The sequence below is a fragment of the Gobio gobio genome (genome assembly GCF_949357685.1).
Source record: "Gobio gobio genome assembly, chromosome: 14".
NCBI classification, from domain to species: domain Eukaryota; kingdom Metazoa; phylum Chordata; class Actinopteri; order Cypriniformes; family Gobionidae; genus Gobio; species Gobio gobio.
The window spans coordinates 3,529,994-3,551,788 of NC_137107.1; the positions used below are offsets into that span (position 1 = coordinate 3,529,994).

At 39.6% G+C, this 21,795-nt stretch overlaps 1 protein-coding gene across 18 annotated transcripts in view; it reads left to right on the plus strand.

The window, feature by feature from the left end:
* The window catches only part of rapgef6 (Rap guanine nucleotide exchange factor (GEF) 6), a 221,757-nt gene extending 200,348 nt beyond the window's left edge, over nt 1–21,409 (plus strand). For 7 of the 18 annotated variants that reach the window (XM_079834252.1, XM_079834254.1, XM_079834250.1 and 4 more), the window contains 5 exons: nt 44–151; nt 4,044–4,197; nt 12,545–12,969; nt 17,814–18,020; nt 20,538–21,409. In XM_079834252.1, the coding sequence (XP_079690378.1) occupies nt 44–151; nt 4,044–4,197; nt 12,545–12,969; nt 17,814–18,020; nt 20,538–20,560 (917 nt within the window). In that variant the 3' untranslated portion in view covers nt 20,561–21,409. The remainder of the gene's footprint in view (nt 1–43; nt 152–4,043; nt 4,198–12,544; nt 12,970–17,813; nt 18,021–20,537) is intronic. The other 11 variants (XM_079834255.1, XM_079834239.1, XM_079834251.1 and 8 more) reach the window with 3 other exon arrangements.
* Nucleotides 21,410–21,795: the final 386 nt, after the last annotated feature.

A 21,795-nucleotide genomic window follows, 5' to 3' on the forward strand; every position in this document is an offset into this window, starting at 1 on the left:
TGTCAGTCATGTGTTTAGCTGATTTCCCATGATCCTCTCCCAGCAGGCGGAGCCCCGAGGCAGAACTGCGGTCATCTGAACCTGTCGGGCTCATCCTCGTCTCTGGCCTCTGAGGTCAGCAGAGCGGCTGGCGGACGCACATACGGCATAGGTGGGGCTTTCCTCCATAGGCAGATCCTGAAGATCACCTGTCAGAGCAGAAGACAGGAAGAGAGTAGGCAGAGACAGGAAGAGACACCACGCAAGCGCTTCAGGTCCCCTTTCACACTCTTTAGAGACAGGAGCAGGGACAGAGCGGAGTCAGTGAGACAGGACGGCCCACAGAGAGACAGACACTGCAGGAGGAAGACTGTGTGACGTTCCTGTGTTCAAACACTAGTTCAGCCTCAGATCCTGACAGCAATGAGTCCGTGTTCTCTCAGATGTCAGTGGTCATGTGCTCGAGTGTGTGATGTAGTCGAAACATCTGCAAATTAAATTACTCAGTCATAAAGAGAGTCATTTACTTAATTCCTGAATGAATCAGCCGTTTGAGTGAATCTAATGAGTGAATGATTCAATGACTGATTCATAAAGAGAGTTATTTACTTAATTCCTGAATGAATCAGCCGTTTGAGTGAAGCTAAAGAGTGAATGATTCAATGACTGATTCATAAAGAGAGTCATTTACTTCATTCCTGAATGAATCAGCCGTTTGAGTGAAGCTAATGAGTGAATGATTCAATGACTGATTCATAAAGAGAGTCATTTACTTAATTCCTGAATGAATCAGCCGTTTGAGTGAATCTAATGAGTAAATGATTCAATGACTGATTCATAAAGAGTTATTTACTTCATTCCTGAATGAATCAGCCGTTTGAGTGAAGCTAAAGAGTGAATGATTCAATGACTGATTCATAAAGAGAGTTATTTACTTCATTCCTGAATGAATCAGCCGTTTGAGTGAAGCTAATGAGTGAATGATTCAATGACTGATTCATAAAGAGTTATTTACTTCATTCCTGAATGAATCAGCCGTTGGAGTGAAGCTAATGAGTGAATGATTCAATGACTGATTCATAAAGAGTTATTTACTTCATTCCTGAATGAATCAGCCGTTTGAGTGAATCTAATGAGTGAATGATTCAATGACTGATTCATAAAGAGAGTTATTTACTTCATTCCTGAATGAATCAGCCGTTTGAGTGAATCTAATGAGTGAATGATTCAATGACTGATTCATAAAGAGAGTTATTTACTTCATTCCTGAATGAATCAGCCGTTGGAGTGAAGCTAATGAGTGAATGATTCAATGACTGATTCATAAAGAGTTATTTACTTCATTCCTGAATGAATCAGCCGTTTGAGTGAAGCTAAAGAGTGAATGATTCAATGACTGTTTCATAAAGAGAGTTATTTACTTCATTCCTGAATGAATCAGCCGTTTGAGTGAAGCTAATGAGTGAATGATTCAATGACTGATTCATAAAGAGAGTTATTTACTTCATTCCTGAATGAATCAGCCGTTTGAGTGAATCTAATGAGTGAATGATTCAATGACTGATTCATAAAGAGAGTTATTTACTTCATTCCTGAATGAATCAGCCGTTGGAGTGAAGCTAATGAGTGAATGATTCAATGACTGATTCATAAAGAGTTATTTACTTCATTCCTGAATGAATCAGCCGTTTGAGTGAAGCTAATGAGTGAATGATTCAATGACTGATTCATAAAGAGAGTTATTTACTTCATTCCTGAATGAATCAGCCGTTTGAGTGAATCTAATGAGTGAATGATTCAATGACTGATTCATAAAGAGAGTTATTTACTTCATTCCTGAATGAATCAGCCGTTGGAGTGAAGCTAATGAGTGAATGATTCAATGACTGATTCATAAAGAGTTATTTACTTCATTCCTGAATGAATCAGCCGTTTGAGTGAAGCTAATGAGTGAATGATTCAATGACTGATTCATAAAGAGAGTTATTTACTTCATTCCTGAATGAATCAGCCGTTTGAGTGAATCTAATGAGTGAATGATTCAATGACTGATTCATAAAGAGAGTTATTTACTTCATTCCTGAATGAATCAGCCGTTGGAGTGAAGCTAATGAGTGAATGATTCAATGACTGATTCATAAAGAGTTATTTACTTCATTCCTGAATGAATCAGCCGTTTGAGTGAAGCTAATGAGTGAATGATTCAATGACTGATTCATAAAGAGAGTTATTTACTTCATTCCTGAATGAATCAGCCGTTTGAGTGAATCTAATGAGTGAATGATTCAATGACTGATTCATAAAGAGAGTTATTTACTTCATTCCTGAATGAATCAGCCGTTGGAGTGAAGCTAATGAGTGAATGATTCAATGACTGATTCATAAAGAGTTATTTACTTCATTCCTGAATGAATCAGCCGTTTGAGTGAAGCTAAAGAGTGAATGATTCAATGACTGTTTCATAAAGAGAGTTATTTACTTCATTCCTGAATGAATCAGCCGTTTGAGTGAAGCTAATGAGTGAATGATTCAATGACTGATTCATAAAGAGAGTTATTTACTTCATTCCTGAATGAATCAGCCGTTTGAGTGAAGCTAATGAGTGAATGATTCAATGACTGATTCATAAAGAGAGTTATTTACTTCATTCCTGAATGAATCAGTCGTTGGAGTGAAGCTAATGAGTGAATGATTCAATGACTGATTCATAAAGAGTTATTTACTTCATTCCTGAATGAATCAGCCGTTTGAGTGAAGCTAAAGAGTGAATGATTCAATGACTGATTCATAAAGAGAGTTATTTACTTCATTCCTGAATGAATCAGCCGTTTGAGTGAAGCTAATGAGTGAATGATTCAATGACCGATTCATAAAGAGAGTTATTTACTTCATTCCTGAATGAATCAGCCGTTTGAGTGAAGCTAATGAGTGAATGATTCAATGACTGATTCATAAAGAGAGTCATTTACTTAATTCCTGAATGAATCAGCCGTTTGAGTGAATCTAATGAGTGAATGATTCAATGACTGATTCATAAAGAGAGTTATTTACTTCATTCCTGAATGAATCAGCCGTTTGAGTGAAGCTAATGAGTGAATGATTCAATGACTGATTCATAAAGAGAGTTATTTACTTCATTCCTGAATGAATCAGCCGTTTGAGTGAAGCTAATGAGTGAATGATTCAATGACTGATTCATAAAGAGTTATTTACTTCATTCCTGAATGAATCAGCCGTTTGAGTGAAGCTAATGAGTGAATGATTCAATGACTGATTCATAAAGAGTTATTTACTTCATTCCTGAATGAATCAGCCGTTTGAGTGAATCTAATGAGTGAATGATTCAATGACTGATTCATAAAGAGAGTTATTTACTTCATTCCTGAATGAATCAGCCGTTTGAGTGAAGCTAATGAGTGAATGATTCAATGACTCAGTCATAAAGAGAGTTATTTACTTCATTCCTGAATGAATCAGCCGTTTGAGTGAAGCTAATGAGTGAATGATTCAATGACTGATTCATAAAGAGTTATTTACTTCATTCCTGAATGAATCAGCCGTTTGAGAGAAGCTAATGAGTGAATGATTCAATGACTGATTCATAAAGAGAGTAATTTACTTCATTCCTGAATGAATCAGCCGTTAGAGTGAAGCTAATGAGTGAATGATTCAATGACTGATTCATAAAGAGTTATTTACTTCATTCCTGAATGAATCAGCCGTTTGAGTGAATCTAATGAGTGAATGATTCAATGACTGATTCATAAAGAGAGTCATTTACTTCATTCCTGAATGAATCAGCTGTTTGAGTGAATGATGTAGTGTTGTTCAGTGATGGTTCTTCTCTTCAATCGATGATCTGTGAGTTTCCTCAGCTGTGTAATAAAGGCAGATGTTTCTCATTGCGCTGTTGGCTCTGTGTCGTGCTCAGGGATGATCTGTGAGTGTGGCGGCAGACCCGCTGATCTTCTGTCTCTCTCTCTGATAGGTTACGCCGTGCTGATCTTCTGTCTGTCTCTCTGATAGGTTACGCCGTGCTGATCTTCTGTCTCTCTCTCTGATAGGTTACGCCCTCATGCCCGGTAAATCTGAGCTGTCGGACTCCAGCGAGATCTCGTCCCGCTCCAGCATCGTCAGCAACTGCTCTGTGGACTCAGTGCCCGCGGTCAGCTGCCCATCAGAGCCCCCTCCAGCGGACCTCAGGCAGCCCTGCGCCAGGTATCTCATAATACCATCACACAATAGAGGAAATGATACGCCCCTTTGGTCAGCCGAAGATCAAACTGTTCCGTCATCGGTTCCTCCTCAGTTCCGGCTTCTTAACGTGTTTATTGCAACTACATTTAATCTTTTGTTCCTCAAACAACCAGACAATCGAATGGCTCGACACAACCCGTCCTGGGGCAGAGCCTAGGCAGCGCTTTCTTCTGTGTAGATATGTATAGAATGGGCCGTATAATTTCCGTCCACATCTAGAAATTAAAGGGTTAGTTCACCCAAAACTGTAAATTGTGTCATTAATGACTGAGCCTCATGTGGTTGGACACCCGTCAGACCTCCGTTCATCTTCAGACACAAATGAAGATATTTTAGTGTAAATCTGATGCTCTGAAAGGCCTCCATTGGCTCAACTTTACACTCTCAAGACCCTTAAAAGACACTAAAGACTAAAGTTACAAAGTCCATCTCACTACAGCGGCTCTACAATAACTTTATGAAGACGAGAATAGTTTCTGTGCGCAAAAAAAAACTAAATAACGACTTATATAGTGATGACGATTTCAAAACACGGCCTCATGAAGCTTCGAAGCGTTATGAATTAGCAGTTTGAATCGCCAAATTTCAGCAGTTTGACATGAAATCCGAATCAGGAATCGACTCACTGATTCATAACGCTTCGAAGCTTCATGATGCCGTGTTTTGAAATCTTTTCTGACCTCTAGCTTAGTGAATACTTGTCTCACAAACATGAGACATATGTCAAAAGAAACGCTGAAATGTCAGGTTTTAAACACTGTAAACCAAATCAAAAACAAATATGCTGTGTTTATGTAATCTGTGTGAAAAGAGAGTTATGTCAGTCACCCGCGAGCCACTTCATTATCCGCTAATGCGACCACACCCACACAGAGCACACTCTTTCAGATTCAAATACTGACGATCCGTCAACGCCCACATCAACTCATACACACACATCTAGTGAAGCGCTGTAACGTTACTTCAGCTACATCGCTTTGAGACATGCTGAGGAATAATTCACCTCATGAAAAGCTGTTCATGTTCTGTTCAGACTGAGCAAAGGATTCAGGGCTGATTGTAAGGTAGGCCAAGTTTATTCTGTTAGCATCTGTGATTATTAAACGCAAAAACACTGTTTAAATATGAATCCTGCTGCAATATAACATATACACACAAGACTTTATTTGGCTTGTTTTGGACAGATTATAACGTGTTTATTGTAAAAGAGCCTAGTGTCACATCAATAAAGCTTTTATTCGCAAATGTCTGCTCAGATGCTATAAATATAACACCAGTCAAACGTATTTTGCTTCATATTGATGTTTAAATATAGCATAATGGTATTTTTAAAATTTTATTTCAAAGTTTGTTTTATCGAGTTAATATCGTGTTTTGTTTTGTAGAAAGTGAATTGCTTTCTTTACAGTGAATTTCGTTTTGTATATCTTAATTTTAATTATTTATTATAAAAAAATTTTAGCATGAGACTTCTTTTAAAAACATAAAAAATAGTACAAAAAAGTAGAAAAAATGCTCTTAGTAATTTTTGTCTTGTTTCTAGTCTAAATATTTAAACATTCTTAAATCAAGATGCACTTACTAGATATGTACAATATATAATATATGTCCTTTGCTCTCAATCACACACCTGAATTAAGCTAATTCATTATGCAGATCATTATGCAGGATATTATGTTCTTTTGTCCTCTCAGGTGATACTCATCATTATTCATAAGATATCACGCCTCCTCGCATACTGGCTTTGTGAAGAAAAACTGTCTTACAAATTTTAAATCAGTGTGAATGAGTAGGCTCAATGATTCTCACACCAGTTTAAAGCAAAAACTCTAGGCAAATACACTCATGAGTCAAAAGTCTTGTGAACACATATCTATTGTGTGTTTTGAGGCCTTCATTTTTAAACGTTTTTGTTTTTTCAAAAATCATGCATAAACATTATTCTCTCAAAAATACAAGCAAGTACATACATGTTGCTCACATATTATGGTAGCCCAGTTTGTGCTGAATACATTTCAATAAAAGGGCTTATTTCTGCTTTTGTAGGCTCATTTTGTAAATGTAAGCAACTCATTTGTTCGTGCAGACTGGGTGCCGGTGTGATGAGACGTCATGCTCGGCTAGATTTGCCTCGAACTCGTGCATCTTCGGATGCGGAGCCGCGCGAAAAAGTTACAAAAATGCGCTGCACACCGGCACAAATGGGGTCTTGCGCACCCTCACGCTCGTGCGGATGCGTCGCGTATAAACAAGGCTTTAGGGTTCATATGTTCTGATGTGTTAGTACATAAACCCATTACAGTACAGATATTGAATACATGTTAAACTTGCAGTCACCCTCAGTTTGCAGCTGAATGTGCCCATTTAATTAATAAAACAATCTGAGATGCATGATGTATTTTTATGCGTTAGTTTTGTATGGACATATGGTGTTCATTTTATGTGTGCAGGTCTTAAAAAAGCCTCACATTTAATTTGAAAACTCTGCAGAAACCCTGTTGGTAAAAGTGGATTTATGAAATGCTGTTTATTTGTCCTGTAGTAAAGCAGGTTCAGCGTTTATAGTCTTATTGGTCTTCACACACAGTGGCAGACGCTATAATTCATCTCCGTTTACAGCAGTCTGACACCTCTGAAGCTGTGGAAACTTCCTCTCGTTTTAAACACAGGGTGACTTTAAAACCCTGGTGCGATTGTTAGTGCGGTTTATTTGATAAAGTGTGAACGCTGAACCCTGATGCCACCAAACAAGCAGACGAGACGCTGAAAGGCTGGATCTGTCCGCTTCCAAACGAACTCTGGTGCGGTTCGACTGAAATATGAACACAACACTGACCAAACACATCTAAACTAACCCAAAACAGGACAAGATGCCACAAGATGTGACCCTAAACAGGACCAGATGCTCAAGCCTGGTCCTCTGGTCATAGTCGTGATGTCAGAACCGCGTCAGATCATCGGTTGTGTGTGATGGAGGGATCCTGCCGCTGTTTTGACTCCTTCACACATTTCATAAGCTCTTTGTGGCGTGTACGCACATACAAACACAGCATTGCTTTGGTCACACAGCATTGTTTTCCCTTGTATCTTTAGGTTTGGTGTTAAAAATGATAGCGTGAAGCCAGGACTAAATCTATCATTTTCTTTTTGGGTCCAAAGAACCAAGAGAACCGAAGTGTGAACACACCCTAACGCAATGCTCATTCTGTGTCAAGCTCTGTTGAACGCCGTCCCTCAGTTTGAATGCACAGGAAGTTCATAAATGTTCAAATACAGAGCCTCTAAAGAAGCCTCACAGACAGAGACGGTAAAATTAGCTGTTTTTTCGGATCATACGCAATGCAAGTGTTTACAAGAGCACAAAATACAAACAAAACAACTTCTTCTGCTCTTGAGTCTATGGCAGCCTATAGTGCCGAACAGTAAAAAGTTATGAAATTTGGCACACTGGTAGAGGACAGTCCAAACATTCACCACAGCGAATTTGGAGTCTCTAACTCAATCCCTCTAGCGCCACCAACTGTACAAAATTTCACTTACGTTTAGTGCTAATAACTTTTGAACTGTAGGGCTAGAAACAAACTCTTTTTTTCCTCTGATTCCTTTGATTCCTTCTTCAGACCATGTTGGCAAAATATTATTAAAAACCCATCTGTTCTCGAATAATATGCAAACGAATTTGCCAAATTGGATACATGTGTTGTTACATGGCATCTCAAGCATGACCTGAAGCACAGCTACTGGTCATGAGATATGAAAAATGGCTATTTTTGCTCATAACTTCTGAACAGTTTGCCCAAAAATCCTACAACTCTCTTTGGATTTACTTCAGCATACCAAATCGAATGATATCAATTGGCAATTTTGGGTGTCGGACATTTTTAATGTGGTCACTGATTGCTGTATTTCATGAAGCGTATCATTACGAAACTCGGTATGTGTCATCAGGACCAAGCCCTGAACGTACTCAAAAAGTTTCAGAACCACCTTCTAGTCAAGAAGACCTTTGGTCAAACTTGTTGTCTGCCAATTTGAATTTCCTCCTTGACCGTTGGTCCAATTTTTACCAAAAAAAAAAAAAACCTTCTTCTGAAAGTTATTAAAGGCTTTTTGATTGACCAAACCGCTCTCGAACTGATTAGAAGGACTGGTGCCAATCTGATTCTGCTGCTGTCACATTTAGGGCTGGGTAAAAAGTATAGATTTCTCGATTTTAATCGATTCTAATTTTTACGAACCGATATCGATTCTTAAACCCCAAGAATCGATTAGTTTATCCTGTGTTCAGTTGATGAATGAACTAAACATTGTAGCGCTCCTCCCATCCAATAAATCGCAATAGTCTTTGTGCTTTGTTACTATTGATATGAAACCAAGTCTATATGAAACTAACGTCCATTTTATTAGGAGATTCAAAAAACATAAATACCGTTTTGGCGCTGTGGCGTGAGATTTCTCTGAGTTCAGCTCAAGATCAAATGAGTGTTCAAAGATACAGTACAACTTACTGAAATCTGTATCATGTCTAGGGATGCACCGAATCCAGGATTCGGTTTCGGATTTGGCTGAATATTGGGCTTTTTGACTGGGTTTGGTTTCAGCTGAACCTTAGAATCTTTTTCCACCAAACCCAACCCTAGGCTTGCACTACATGTGCTACACTGGTTGAACATAATGATGCCACCGTTGATTATGGGAAGGTGTTTACTTCGTGAGCAGGCACTTTCAGAGGAAATATTTAACTTCATTTAGACCCTGGTTCCTGTGGTCAAAACACACCAAGTACCAGCCCAAAGTCCCTAGTTCCTGGGGAAAGTTCCTGGGGTAGAAATGCAGCTTACCGTTCGAATGCAGGCTGTGAGAAAGTGAAAAGGGAACTTGTGAACAGAAAACGTGTTGTTTGGCAGTGCTTTCAGTCAAAAGAAGGCGATTCAAGTCGAGCTACATGTTCAATTTGCAATGCGGATTTATCTCGTGGTGGCAAGGACCATAAACAACAGCCGCTGTTAAAACATGTTGTTACGACCCCGTCTAGGGTGAGGCCGCAACATAAACTGGTATTGGAAACTGAAGATCCTTTGTACACTTTTATTTACAGGACCACAAAAGAAAGCACAACTTCAGGGATGAGCTAAGGCCAAAATAACAAACAAACACCAGCTAAACTCCTAACAGGAAAAACTAAATTCCCTAACAAAAGAAAACAAATAAAAATACAACAAATTAACCTATCTACCTATCTGATGAAAAACAGGACATTATTGACACCCCCTACAGCTTCCAAGCAGGAGCAGAATCTCATTGAGCTCATGTTAAAATGGCCAACTTTACAGCAGAAGAACACATATTTTCAGTCTGGGACCAATTGTGCTTTTGGTCTATATATATAATGTTGCCCTTCATGACGACTGTGAGGGGGGAATTTATTATAACTCATTCGTTTACATTATATAAAGCCTTAAAGTTCAGCATAATTAAGGGCGTGGCCACTTTGAGTGACAGGTGGATTGTCGTTTGTCTGCTGTCTGTTAGTCGTCACCTCAGCTCCGCCCACGTCCCGCCTCTTTATCCGGGAGTGACGCGCTGAAAAGATGGCGACGGCCAGCTCGACTCGACTTTACGCTTCAAAACTGCTCTTCAGATTCTATGGGTGACATCACGGACACTACGTCCATATTTTTTTACAGTCAATGGGCCGAACCCTAAAAATCTGTATTCAGTGCATCCCTAATCATGTCACATCTCTCAATCAGTGTCAGACATTCATAAACAATGTCACGTAACGTCACATTTACCTCAGAAAAACCATATCCAGCGTCCATAAACTCGCTAGTCAGCTAGAAAAATTAACTCTAGAGAGGAGCATTTTGATAAATATATGACCCATATTACATATTCATTATAATTTTGAATGTTCTTCAATATGTAATGCATGTTTGAATAAATCTGGCAAGTTTTTATGACAGTGTTTGTACAAATCAGTTCATTTTTACTGTCAGTATTACAGTAGGCTACAGCTGACTCCCATAGTTTACAGCATTAGTTCAGAGATTTGTTTTCCTTGAGAAAATTTGCCATATATTGTACCTGATATACATCCAAAATAATCCATATTGCATCGGATCGAATCGAATTGTGAAATTTGTGTCAGTACCCAGCCCTAGTAATGCTGCAATGCTTTGCCATATTGACACTAGGGATGAAACTGTATGGAAATTTCACATCACGGTTATAGTGACCCAAATTATCACGGTTATCAATATTATCACGTTTTTCTTCAAATGAGATGAAAGTGTTCAAAAAGAACAGATGCACACACTTAAAACATTTCAACAAGTTTTATATTTGAAAATCAACAAATAAATCAAGCAGCTCTAAGCACTTTTTTTAAGATAGATTCTGTGGGATTTCCGTCGTCAATAGCAACGCATAAATAATAACAATTTGATGTAAATATAATCTCTAATATTATCTCTGTAAATATATTCTCAAGTAATATTCTCATCAGTGTTCTATCAGCTATGACGCATTTAAATCTAGCATATTTTGTGTAAGAACCCAAACAGGGTTCTTACAATATCAAAAATACATGAACACTTTACAGCTGGTTTTATGACAAAGTCAGTTTCTTCAAATGCTATAGAAGTTAGAAACGTGCATACCAATCTTGTACTTAAGAGACAGTCCCTAAATTTGCGAATCTCAAACATAAAGCCAGCGTTATGCCAGTCATATCAGATGCGCTGCGAGTGAGAGCGCGCTCTGAACAAAACTCTGGCTCATCTGAACGCCTCTGATTATTAGAAACACGTGTGGTTGGTTATAATACGCAACACGATTATAACAGATGGTTTTAGAGAAGACTATAATAAGTTCAACCACCAAAGTGGCTCGTGTGAGTGGTAGTAATACCAGACGTAGTTTTGGTATTGAGGTCAAAGTCCACTTGCCTTGCGTTCGCAGATGTGAAGTGTTTCCCTCTATTACAGTGACTTTATTCTGACATGTTCTGCAGATAGGGTGACCATCTTCGATTAAGTTTCCCTCAGGACTTTTGTAAAACCCAAAATATGACAACACCTCAGATTTGGTCCTTTTAGAGGCTGAACAATCCCCCGAGTGCTGTCACTGCCTTTTGCCATTTCTTCTCATTCAAAAACAGCTGCGCTGCACCTGACTGACGCTGACTGGACAGGATTTACCGCGCATTATCGTGATAATCACGCCCGGTTTTAAAGGGTTAGTTCACCCAAAAATGAAAATTCTGTCATTAATTACTTCCCCTCATGTCGTTCGACACCCGTGAGACCTCCGTTCATCTTCAGACACAAATGAAGATATTTTAGTGTAAATCTGATGCTCTGAAAGGCCTCCATTGGCTCAACTTTACACTCTCAAGACCCTTAAAAGACAGTAAAGACTAAAGTTACAAAGTCCATCTCACTACAGCGGCTCTACAATAACTTTATGAAGACGAGAATAGTTTTTATGCGCAAAAAAACCCTAAATAACGACTTATATAGTGATGACGATTTCAAAACACGGCCTCATGAAGCTTCGAAGCGTTATGAATCAGTGAGTCGATTCAGCAGTTTGAAGCGTTATGAATCAGTGAGTCGAATCATGATTCGGATCGCGTGTCAAACCGCCAAACTGCTGAAATTTGGCGATTCAGACCGCTGATTCGACTCACTGATTCATAACACTTCAGACTACTGAATCGACTCACTGATTCATAACGCTTCAAACTGCTGAATCGACTCACTGATTCATAACGCTTCAAACTGCTGATTCGACTCACTGATTCATAACGCTTCGAAGCTTCATGATGCCGTGTTTTGAAATCGTCATCACTATATAAGTTGTTATTTAGGGTTTTTTTGCGCACAAAAACTATTCTCGCCGATTCATAAAGTTATTGTAGAGCCGCTGTAGTGAGATGGACTTTGTAACGACGTCTTTAGTGTCTTTTAAGGGTCTTGAGAGTGTAAAGTGCATTGAGCCAATGGAGGCCTTTCAGAGAATCAGATTTACACTAAAATATCTTCATTTGTGTCTGAAGATGAATGGAGATTTTACGGGTGTCGAACGACATGAATCATTTATTAATGACAGAATATTTTTGGGTGAACTAACCCTTTAATGATAATTAATTTTTTAACTATATTACTAACTGTCAGTACATTTTATTGTGAAACCGGTAATCATTCCATCCCTAATTGACACCAAACTTTGTGTCAACAGCTCTATTTGACTTGATTGTTTGTGGACCTACTCTTACTCACTGTGCACTTTTCTTCCACCCTAGTTCATCTTCGTCTCGACTCTCCACGACGAGGGACTCCAGCTTCCCGATGTCGCCCAGCGGCGAGGAGCTGACGGTCCCCGACACCTCGGCCTCTGAGATGGCCGACAGCGGCCGCGGGAGCTGGACCTCCTGCTCCAGTAACTCCCACGACAACCTCCAGACTCTTCCAGGCCAGCGAGCGCCGGACCTGCTCAACCACCGCCACACACCCATGGGCGGCCCGATCGCAGAGGTGGAGATCGGCCCGGGTGAGCTCAGCCAGTCCAGACAGAGCTGGACCTCCTCAAGCTCGCTGTCGGACACTTATGAGGGCAGCTATGGCACCATCAAACGCAAGGCCTCAGATCACGCCTCCTCCGACGGGCAGCACGGCACAGATGCTGCGTACAAGATGATCACGTCCAGCACGGAGAAGGGACTCATAGGTGAGCGTCGGCTTCTACACGTGACACCGCACTGCAAAAAATGCTTTTCTTACTTAGTATTTTTGTCTTGTTTTCAGTCCAAATATCTAAAAAATCTTACATTAAAGGGTTAGTTCACCCAAAGATGAAAATTCTGTCATTAATTACTTCCCCTCATGTGGTTGGACACCCGTCAGACCTCCGTTCATCTTCAGACACAAATGAAGATATTTTAGTGTAAATCTGATGCTCTGAAAGGCCTCCATTGGCTCAACTTTACTCTCTCAAGACCCTTAAAAGACACTAAAGACTAAAGTTACAAAGTCCATCTCACTACAGCGGCTCTACAATAACTTTATGAATCGGTGAGAATAGTTTTTGTGCACAAAAAAACCCTAAATAACGACTTATATAGTGATGACGATTTCAAAACACGGCATCATGAAGCTTCAAAGCGTTATGAATCAGTGAGTCGAATCATGATTTGGATCACGTGTCAAACTGCTGAAATTTGGCGATTCAAACTGCTGAATCGACTCACTGATTCATAACGCTTCGAAGCTTCATGAGGCCGTGTTTTGAAATCGTCATCACTATATAAGTCGTTATTTAGGGTTTTTTTGCGCACAAAAACTATTCTCGTCTTCATAAAGTTATTGTAGAGCCGCTGTAGTGAGATGGACTTTGTAACTTTAGTCTTTAGTGACTTTTAAGGGTCTTGAGAGTGTAAAGTTGAGCCAATGGAGGCCTTTCAGAGCATCAGATTTACACTAAAATATCTTCATTTGTGTCTGAAGATGAACGGAGGTCTGACGGGTGTCCAACCACATGAGGCTCAGTCATTAATCACACAATTTACAGTTTTGGGTGAACTAACCCTTTAAGAAGCATTTACTAGACAAGCAGAAGTTTTTGTCTTGTTTTGGGGGAAAATAACTGAAAATTAAGTGAGTTTTTTCTTAAAATAAGCAAAATAATCTGCCAATGGGGTAAGCAAAATAATCTTGTTTTCTGTTTGAATTAAGACTTTTTTTTGCTTACCCCATTGGCAGATTATTTAGCTAATTTTAAGCAAAAACTCACTTAATTTTGAGTTCTTTCCCCCCAAAACAAGACAATAATTTTTATTTGGCTAGTAAATGCTTCTTGTTTTGAGAATTTTTTGATATTTGGACTGAAAACAAGACAAAAATACTAAGTAAGAAAAGCATTTTTTGCAGTGCGCAGATTTCACCAGGATCAATGTGTGCTGCTGAGTGCTTGTGTCTTGACACCTCGAGGACACATGAATACAGGTGCTGGTCATATAATTAAAATATCATCAAAAAGTTGATTTATTTCACTAATTCCATTCAAAAAGTAAAACTTGCATATTATATTCATTCATTATACACAGACTGATATATTTCAAAAGTTTATTTCTTTTAATTTTGATGATTATAACTGACAACTAAGGAAAATCCCAAATTCAGTATCTCAGAAAGTTAGAATACTGTGAAAAGGTTCAATATTGAAGACAACTGGTGCCACACTCTAATCAGCTGATTAACTCAAAACACCTGCAAAGGCCTAGCCTGGATGCCAGCTGAACTTAGCCCCGCCCACAACATTTTAACTCGGGCAGTTCGGTCAGGACTTGATCCGTAGAGAAGTAATTATGCCCGAACAGAAACTGTTCGGACCAATGAAATCATCAGGGCGGGCTTTAGACGACGATGGACAGATGATAAACATTAACGTAATCATCCACGTCATCAAAGCCGCTTGGGTTGAATTTGTTCTAATCCTAAACGGAGAACTTGTTCGTATATGCATTCGCCTTTACTATTTCTCTCAGAAATGATGATCGTGTTGGTAAGTACTCTGTGTATCCTTAAATTCTTTTTTTACAACACCGGCAAAGATCATTTACACTCGTATTTTTCTTCTAACGTTACTTATTCCAGCGTGCGGGACAGGGTTGCCAAGTTTTTACAACAAAACCCGCCCAATTGCTACTCAAAACCAGCCAAAAACAAGCCCAATAGCTTTCCGGGGGGGTTCTCCGGGAAAAAATGGCATTTGGGGGGTAAAATATGTGTTATTTTGGCAGGGCTGCCTGCTAAAATTCGCATTACTGGGTCTGTAAATCAAATAATTGGGGTTGCTTCAACCCGCGGACATGGCAACACAGGTCAGTTGAGTTCTGTTGACATTTGACAAATAACGTAATGCGTCGCTCCGTTGCTCTGATTGGTTGTAGGTCTATCCAATTGAGGTCTTTCCTGGTTCGGTTGAAACACATCCCATAATCACAGCCCAACGGAGCAGAATCAGACTCACATTCTGACTAGAATTGAGTATGACGACGTCAGGCTAGCAAAGGCCTTTAAATGGTCTCTCAGTCTAGTTCTGTAGGCGACACAATCATGGGGAAGACTGATGACCTGACAGCTGTCCAAAAGACGACCTTTGACCCCTTGCACAAGGAGGGTAACACACAAAAGGTCATTGCAAAAGAGGCTGGCTGTTCACAGAGCTCTGTGGCCAAGCACATTAATAGAGAGGCGAAGGGAAGGAAAAGATGTGCTAGAAAAAAGTGTACAAGCAATAGGGATAACCACACCCTGGAGAGGATTGTGAATCAAAACCCATTCAAAAATGTGGGGGAGATTCACAAAGAGTGGACTGGAGCTGGAGTCAGTGCTTCAAGAACCACTACACACAGACGAATGCAAGACATGGGTTTCAGCTGTCGCACTCTTGACCAACAGACAGCGTCAGAAGCGTCTCGCCTGGGCTAAAGACAAAAAGGACTGGACTGCTGCTGAGTGGCCAGAGTTATGGTCTCTGATGGAAGTAAATTTTGCATTTCCTTTGGAAATCAGGGTCTGGAGGAAGAGAGGAGAGGCACACAATCCACGTTACTTGAGGTCCAGTGTAAAGTTTCCACAGTCAGTGATGGTTTGGGGTGCCATGTCATCTGCTGGTGTTGGTCCACTGTGTTTTCTGAGGTCAGAGGTCAACGCAGCCGTATACCAGGAAGTTTAAGAGCACTTCATGCTTCCTGCTGCTGACCAACTTTATGGAGATGCAGATTTCATTTTGGCCAAGATTTCTAAAAATCCTTTCTTTGTATTGGTCTTAAGTAATATTCTAATTTTCTGAGATACTGAATTTGGGATTTTCTTTAGTTGTCAGTTATAATCATCAAAATTAAAAGAAATAAACTTTTGAAATATATCAATCTGTGTCTAATGAATGAATATAATATACAAGTTTCACTTTTTGAATGGAATTAGTGAAATAAATCAACTTTTTGATTATATTCTAATTATATGACCAGCACCTGTATATATCAGTAGAGCGATTTACCCAGGAAGTCATTCGCTTTCCACAAATAGGCCACAAAATGGTGTCTCGTTACACTTTTACCACCGTAAATACATCACTATGTGATGTTTAATCAAAGTCAAATGAATTTGTGTAATCCATTTTCACGTCTTTGCTCAAAAAGGGGGGTGACAGATGAGAGATTGCCTTTATTTTCTGTTAGTAGTGTCTCTGATTTCAGGCAGAATTACTGTCATGTGCGAGGTTGGGTATCGAGAACCGGTTTCATTTTAGGACCGGTTCCAAATTTCCCAAAACTTTGGATTCGATAAGAAGCGCACATTTCGATTCCGCTTATCGGTTCCTGTGTGTGCATTTTAATGCTATTTATAAACCGTTCAAGCTCAAAAGACATTTTTCACTTCAAATAAATTAATAATAAATTAATTTCCCCATTGGGATTATGAAAAATCCCAATGAGGAAAAACATTACTGCAATTCCACTGTGGGACAGCGTTGCCATATGGAAATATTGATATTTTCTCAATTTACAGTAAAACTATGCAAGACAAAGTTGATTTGTGAATAAAAGTATCTAATTTACTTATCAAAGATAATGCAAAAAAGTCCCCCTTGAGAAGAGATGATTAGAAATGAGGTTAATAGAGCGATTTCTGGACAGGTGACCGTGGGAAAGAGAGGGTTGGAGGGACATTTAAACCTCTGGGGTTCTTCGGGTCAAAAATTACCCAAAGCGTTTTATACATTTTTTTATACATTTTTTATAAAAATGCTCAATGTGTCCACCGGATGGCACCGATCTCATTAAAAAAATTGCTTTCATGAGGCCTAGGCTTGACTCTAAAATGAAATACAGCTTTAATAAAAAAAAATATATATATATATATACATTTTTTATTATATTCAATGGGAAAAAATGGGTCATAATTATTGCATAAATATTAATTATAAATCATAAAATTATCTCAAAAAAGAAAATAAAAAACATTATTGAACAAAAATATATTTCATTGATTTTACTCAAATCTTTTTTATCTTAATCCCGCCCTCCGGGTCATTTTTGAAGATCCTAAGTGTGACCCATAAATGAAGAACCCCAGAGGGTTAAAGGTCATGTGGACTTAAAAACAGCACATCATTGGTACCTTAAGGCCTGCCCCTTTAATTCTTTAATTGTATTTTTTCTGAATAACAAGGAAATGAGTAGAAATGAATTGTCGCTGTATGGCAACGCTGTACCATAGAGGCATAATGACCCAAAACATAACATTCAGCATTCGGCCAATTCGTGTCACCCAGGAAGTGACATCATTTGTTGATCTCTCAGAGAGGTCAGGCCGTGTTTTGTGCCCTGTGTGTGTGAAGCGGACTCGTGTGTCGTGACTCGTGCATGCCGTGTCAGTTTCTTTGATTTACGTACCCCGTTTCTTTAATTGATGTTTGCTTTTTGTCTGTGTTTGTGTGTGTTTTGTTTCTTTCTGTGCTCCTTCCCCTCCATCACGTCACTTCCTGTGCACCTGCTTCCTGCCCAGTGTACTGTGTAACGTCGCCCTGCAAAGACGATAGGTTCAAAGCTCCGCCCCCGACTCCGGCGGGGTACCAGGGCCTGAGTCTGGGCGAGGCACAGGATGGAGGAGCCTTGAGGCCGGCCCACGTAAAGCCGCCCGACTATAGTGTGGCCTTGCAGAGGTGCAAGCTGAGACACAGCCTGGCCGAGCCTCAGGCTGAGAGCGAGGAGGGTATGTAGCTGAGAAACACGCCCGGCTCACATTTCACCCCCAAATCTAAAGAAGCAAATGGTATTTAATATGATTTTTGACTGCTTCTGTATTACCGGTGGCATTTGTTGTGCCGAATATAACCCCTTAACCCTCTATGGTACGCAATATGATTTCAATGAGGAAAAAAAATGTGTGGTGTTTTTCCTGCTTAAAATAGGACACTATAGCAATAGCAATAAAATTTTTCATAATTTTGTTATTTATTTATATTTGAAAAGTTTGTTCTGTACACTTCAGGTTTGTTCATTCATAGGATCTACGAGTAAAAAAGAGAAAAAGGTCAATTTATAATGTTTTGTTTCATAAAGCGACTTCTTTCCAGGCACAGAACTCTTATTTTTTGAGAGTTGTTTAAGTGCGAGAAGATCCTGTTGTAATGTTTAATCATTAGGGGTCAAGCACCGAAGGTTGAAACCGTTCCCGTTCTTATTATTATTATTCTTCCCTTTCTTCTTCCGCTCTTGAGTATATGGCGGCCCATAGAACCGTATGGTAAAAAGTTGTGAAATTTGGCACACTGATTGAGGACTGTCTGAAATATCACTACAGCAAATTTGGAGTCTCTAACTCAATCCCTCTAGCGCCACCATCAGTCCAAAGTTTGACTCATGTTTATGCTAATAACTTTTGAACCGTAAGGGCTAGAAACAAAATTATTTTTTCCTCTGATTCCTTGGCTCATGAATTTTCCTAGACGGTTCGTAAAATTTTCACGAAAATTGAACCGGATCATCTTCAGACCATGCTGACAAAAAACTTGCAAATCAATTTGATTCGTGAAATCGTTTTCGAAAAACGCACATAGAAATATTACGTAACGCTTGCAAAAACACACTTAAGGCTATATCTCCGCAATGCTTTATCGTATTCAAACCAAACTTGGTACATGTCATCACAAGCATGACCTGAGGCGACATGCAGCATTTCGGCGCACAGCGCCACCTACTGGTCCGGAGATACAAAAAATGGCTATTTTTGCTTGTAACTTCTGAACCGTTTATCCAAATTATTAATTATTAATCCGAATTATGTGCTAAAATGCTGTATTTTATGACCGCATGAACGGATTGTTATGAAACTCGGTATTGGTCATCAGCACGATGCCCAGAAGTAGCCTGAGAAGTTTCGAAACAGCGCCACCTAGTGGAGAATAAAAAAAATGCTTATAACTTTGGGTGTGGTTGACTTATTTTCATGGGAGTAACTTTTTTCGTCTCCTGAATCGTTGCCGAGTCCAACGATACCAGACTTGCCAAGTTTCGGCATATGGTTTGTGCAGCGTTGTAATTTAGCGCTTAAAAAACTTTAGCTGATATCTTCGAAACCGCTAGTCCGATCGAGACGAAACCAGCGTCAGAAGTTCAGAAACATAGGTCGATAGCTGAACGCTAATACCCAAATGTCAAAATATTGATAGTAAGGGGGAGTCAAATCCAATCAAAGTCAGGTGTCAGTCATTTTTGACGTGTTTTTTCATATAAATGTCTATAACTCCAAAACGAAATGAGATATTTTCACCAAATTTGACACACACATGTATGGGCTCACTCCGAGGACACATAAAAAAAATGGTAGGATTGTGCCTCTTGGTGGCGCTATAATAGAACAAAACATGAAATTCCCATAGACTACAGTGAATTTTTCAGCCTTTTTGCCTAAAATCATCTTAAAATGTGTTTAATTGCTCATTGCTGCCGTTTATCTGACACTCCCAGCCGTTTTGGCATGTCTTGTCTTCTTATTTGCACTTGGCCCCAGTATTGCTGCTTGCAGATATATTTTATTTTATAATTAAAGAAGAAAAGTGTATTTTTGTATGTATATGCGGTCAATTATAGTTCTTAAAAAGAAAATCTGAATCGGCAAAAATCGGTATCGGACGATCTCACTAACAAAAAAATCGTAATCAGCCAAGAAGATTGCAATCGGTGCATCTCTATTTATATCTATAATTAATCAGAAAGTCTTTCTTAAAATGATCTTTCAAGTTGTTTTATCCCGTGGCGGAAACAAGCTTCCATAGATTTGTGTTCTGGAAATGAAGGCATATTTAATGAGATAATGTCTCAGTTGTATAATTGAACAATCTGAAATACAAAAAATGTTAGTTATAAGTTTACTCTATTCATCTGGTGTGTCTTGCCTCAATAAAATAACAGCAATCCTCACTGAGGAGACAGAATATCCCGGACGAGCCCCCAGATCAGACCAACTCAACGCTAATGTCGTGTTATCCAATCAGCAGCTGTAAAACCAACACCGGTGATGCAGAACTGCTTCATGCTTTTACAGCAAAAGTTTATTTTCTGCAAACATCATTTCCGCTGGGGTGAAATGTGACCTGGTCGTGTTTTGGTGACATTGGGTGTTAGTAGCGTTTGGGATGTAGCGTTGCTTTCGGTGTGTGTTGATGCTTTGTTGTGTGTTGATGAAGCTCTCGGCCTCCTGACCTCTGACCTGATGTGTGTTTTTCAGATGAGCAGGTGTCTGCCGTGTGACTGGACGTCGTGCAGTTCCTTGAGGTCATTTAACCACAAAACACGTCCATCAGCGGCCAACTCGCTCGCGAAATGAAGCCAGCCACGCCTCTCCAAAGCCTCTTTCATGTTTGACCGACCCGGAGACCAATCAGATCCTCCTGGAGAAAGCCGCCCCATCACATGTCCAGCACGGCTCAAACGCGGCTCAGACGGTACTTTAGTGGCGCACACCTTTCTGGACGTTTGGACGCCTCACGCATGATTTCAGCATCTGACACGTTTACACGCGTCCTCGGTTTACAGTGTTTCTTCTCTCCGACATGCGCATCGTGCTGCATCTGCCTAGTTTTTTACGCAATAATAACGATTTGTACAGTCTCAGCTACTCCTGTCGTTGTACATAGTGAGCGAGATCAATACTGCTTGTCAAGGGAGAATATATTTATATGCTACATGTGCATTTTCATTCCTTGTTAGTTAATGCTCTTTGGACAGAACATTTTGTATAGACTGCAGATGGTTTGATAGTCATTGCTCTCTGTAAGCCAATGAACACGTTTGTACATGAACTAAAACTGAAATAAATGTATTATATTAAGGGACAATAACTGGAGTATTACATTTGTATCCTTTACCCGTCTGGACCCAGATGCTTTTCTTCTTATTGTTATTTTATTGTTAGGATGTTGTTTTGCTATGAGCATTGATTGTATTAATGAGCATAAAGGGTTTTTTAATGTATGTTTTGTTGTAAATGAATGTTACTGATCATGTACAGCTGAGAAGAGAGTGCGCTATATAAACTGTATTTTCACTATTTTGTTGAAATAAATCTGGGGTTGTGACCGCTCCTGTTACCGGGCAGACATTATTTGTTTCTCGAAACTCTACTAATGTCACGGGTTCGCGAGTTTTGCCGCTGATCTTCCGGAGACGACATTATTTCCCCTTTTCCAGCAGAGTGAACCGGGTGCTAGTTCAGAGCTGGTTCCACTGACGAGTCTTCTAAGAACCAGTTTGCCTTTCCACAGAGCCAGTCTGACATCACTGTATACGTCTCATCTTTCTCAGTGGGAAACACACACACACACACACCAGGCTTGTTCGAGAGCAATCAGCGTATGATATCAAAATACAGTAAGGGCCCTATCTTGCACCCAGCGCAATTGACTTTGTACACCGACGCATGTGTCATTCCTATTTTGCACCCGCGCAAAGCGCGCTTTTCCCTCCACAGAAGCACGTCGCTAAAC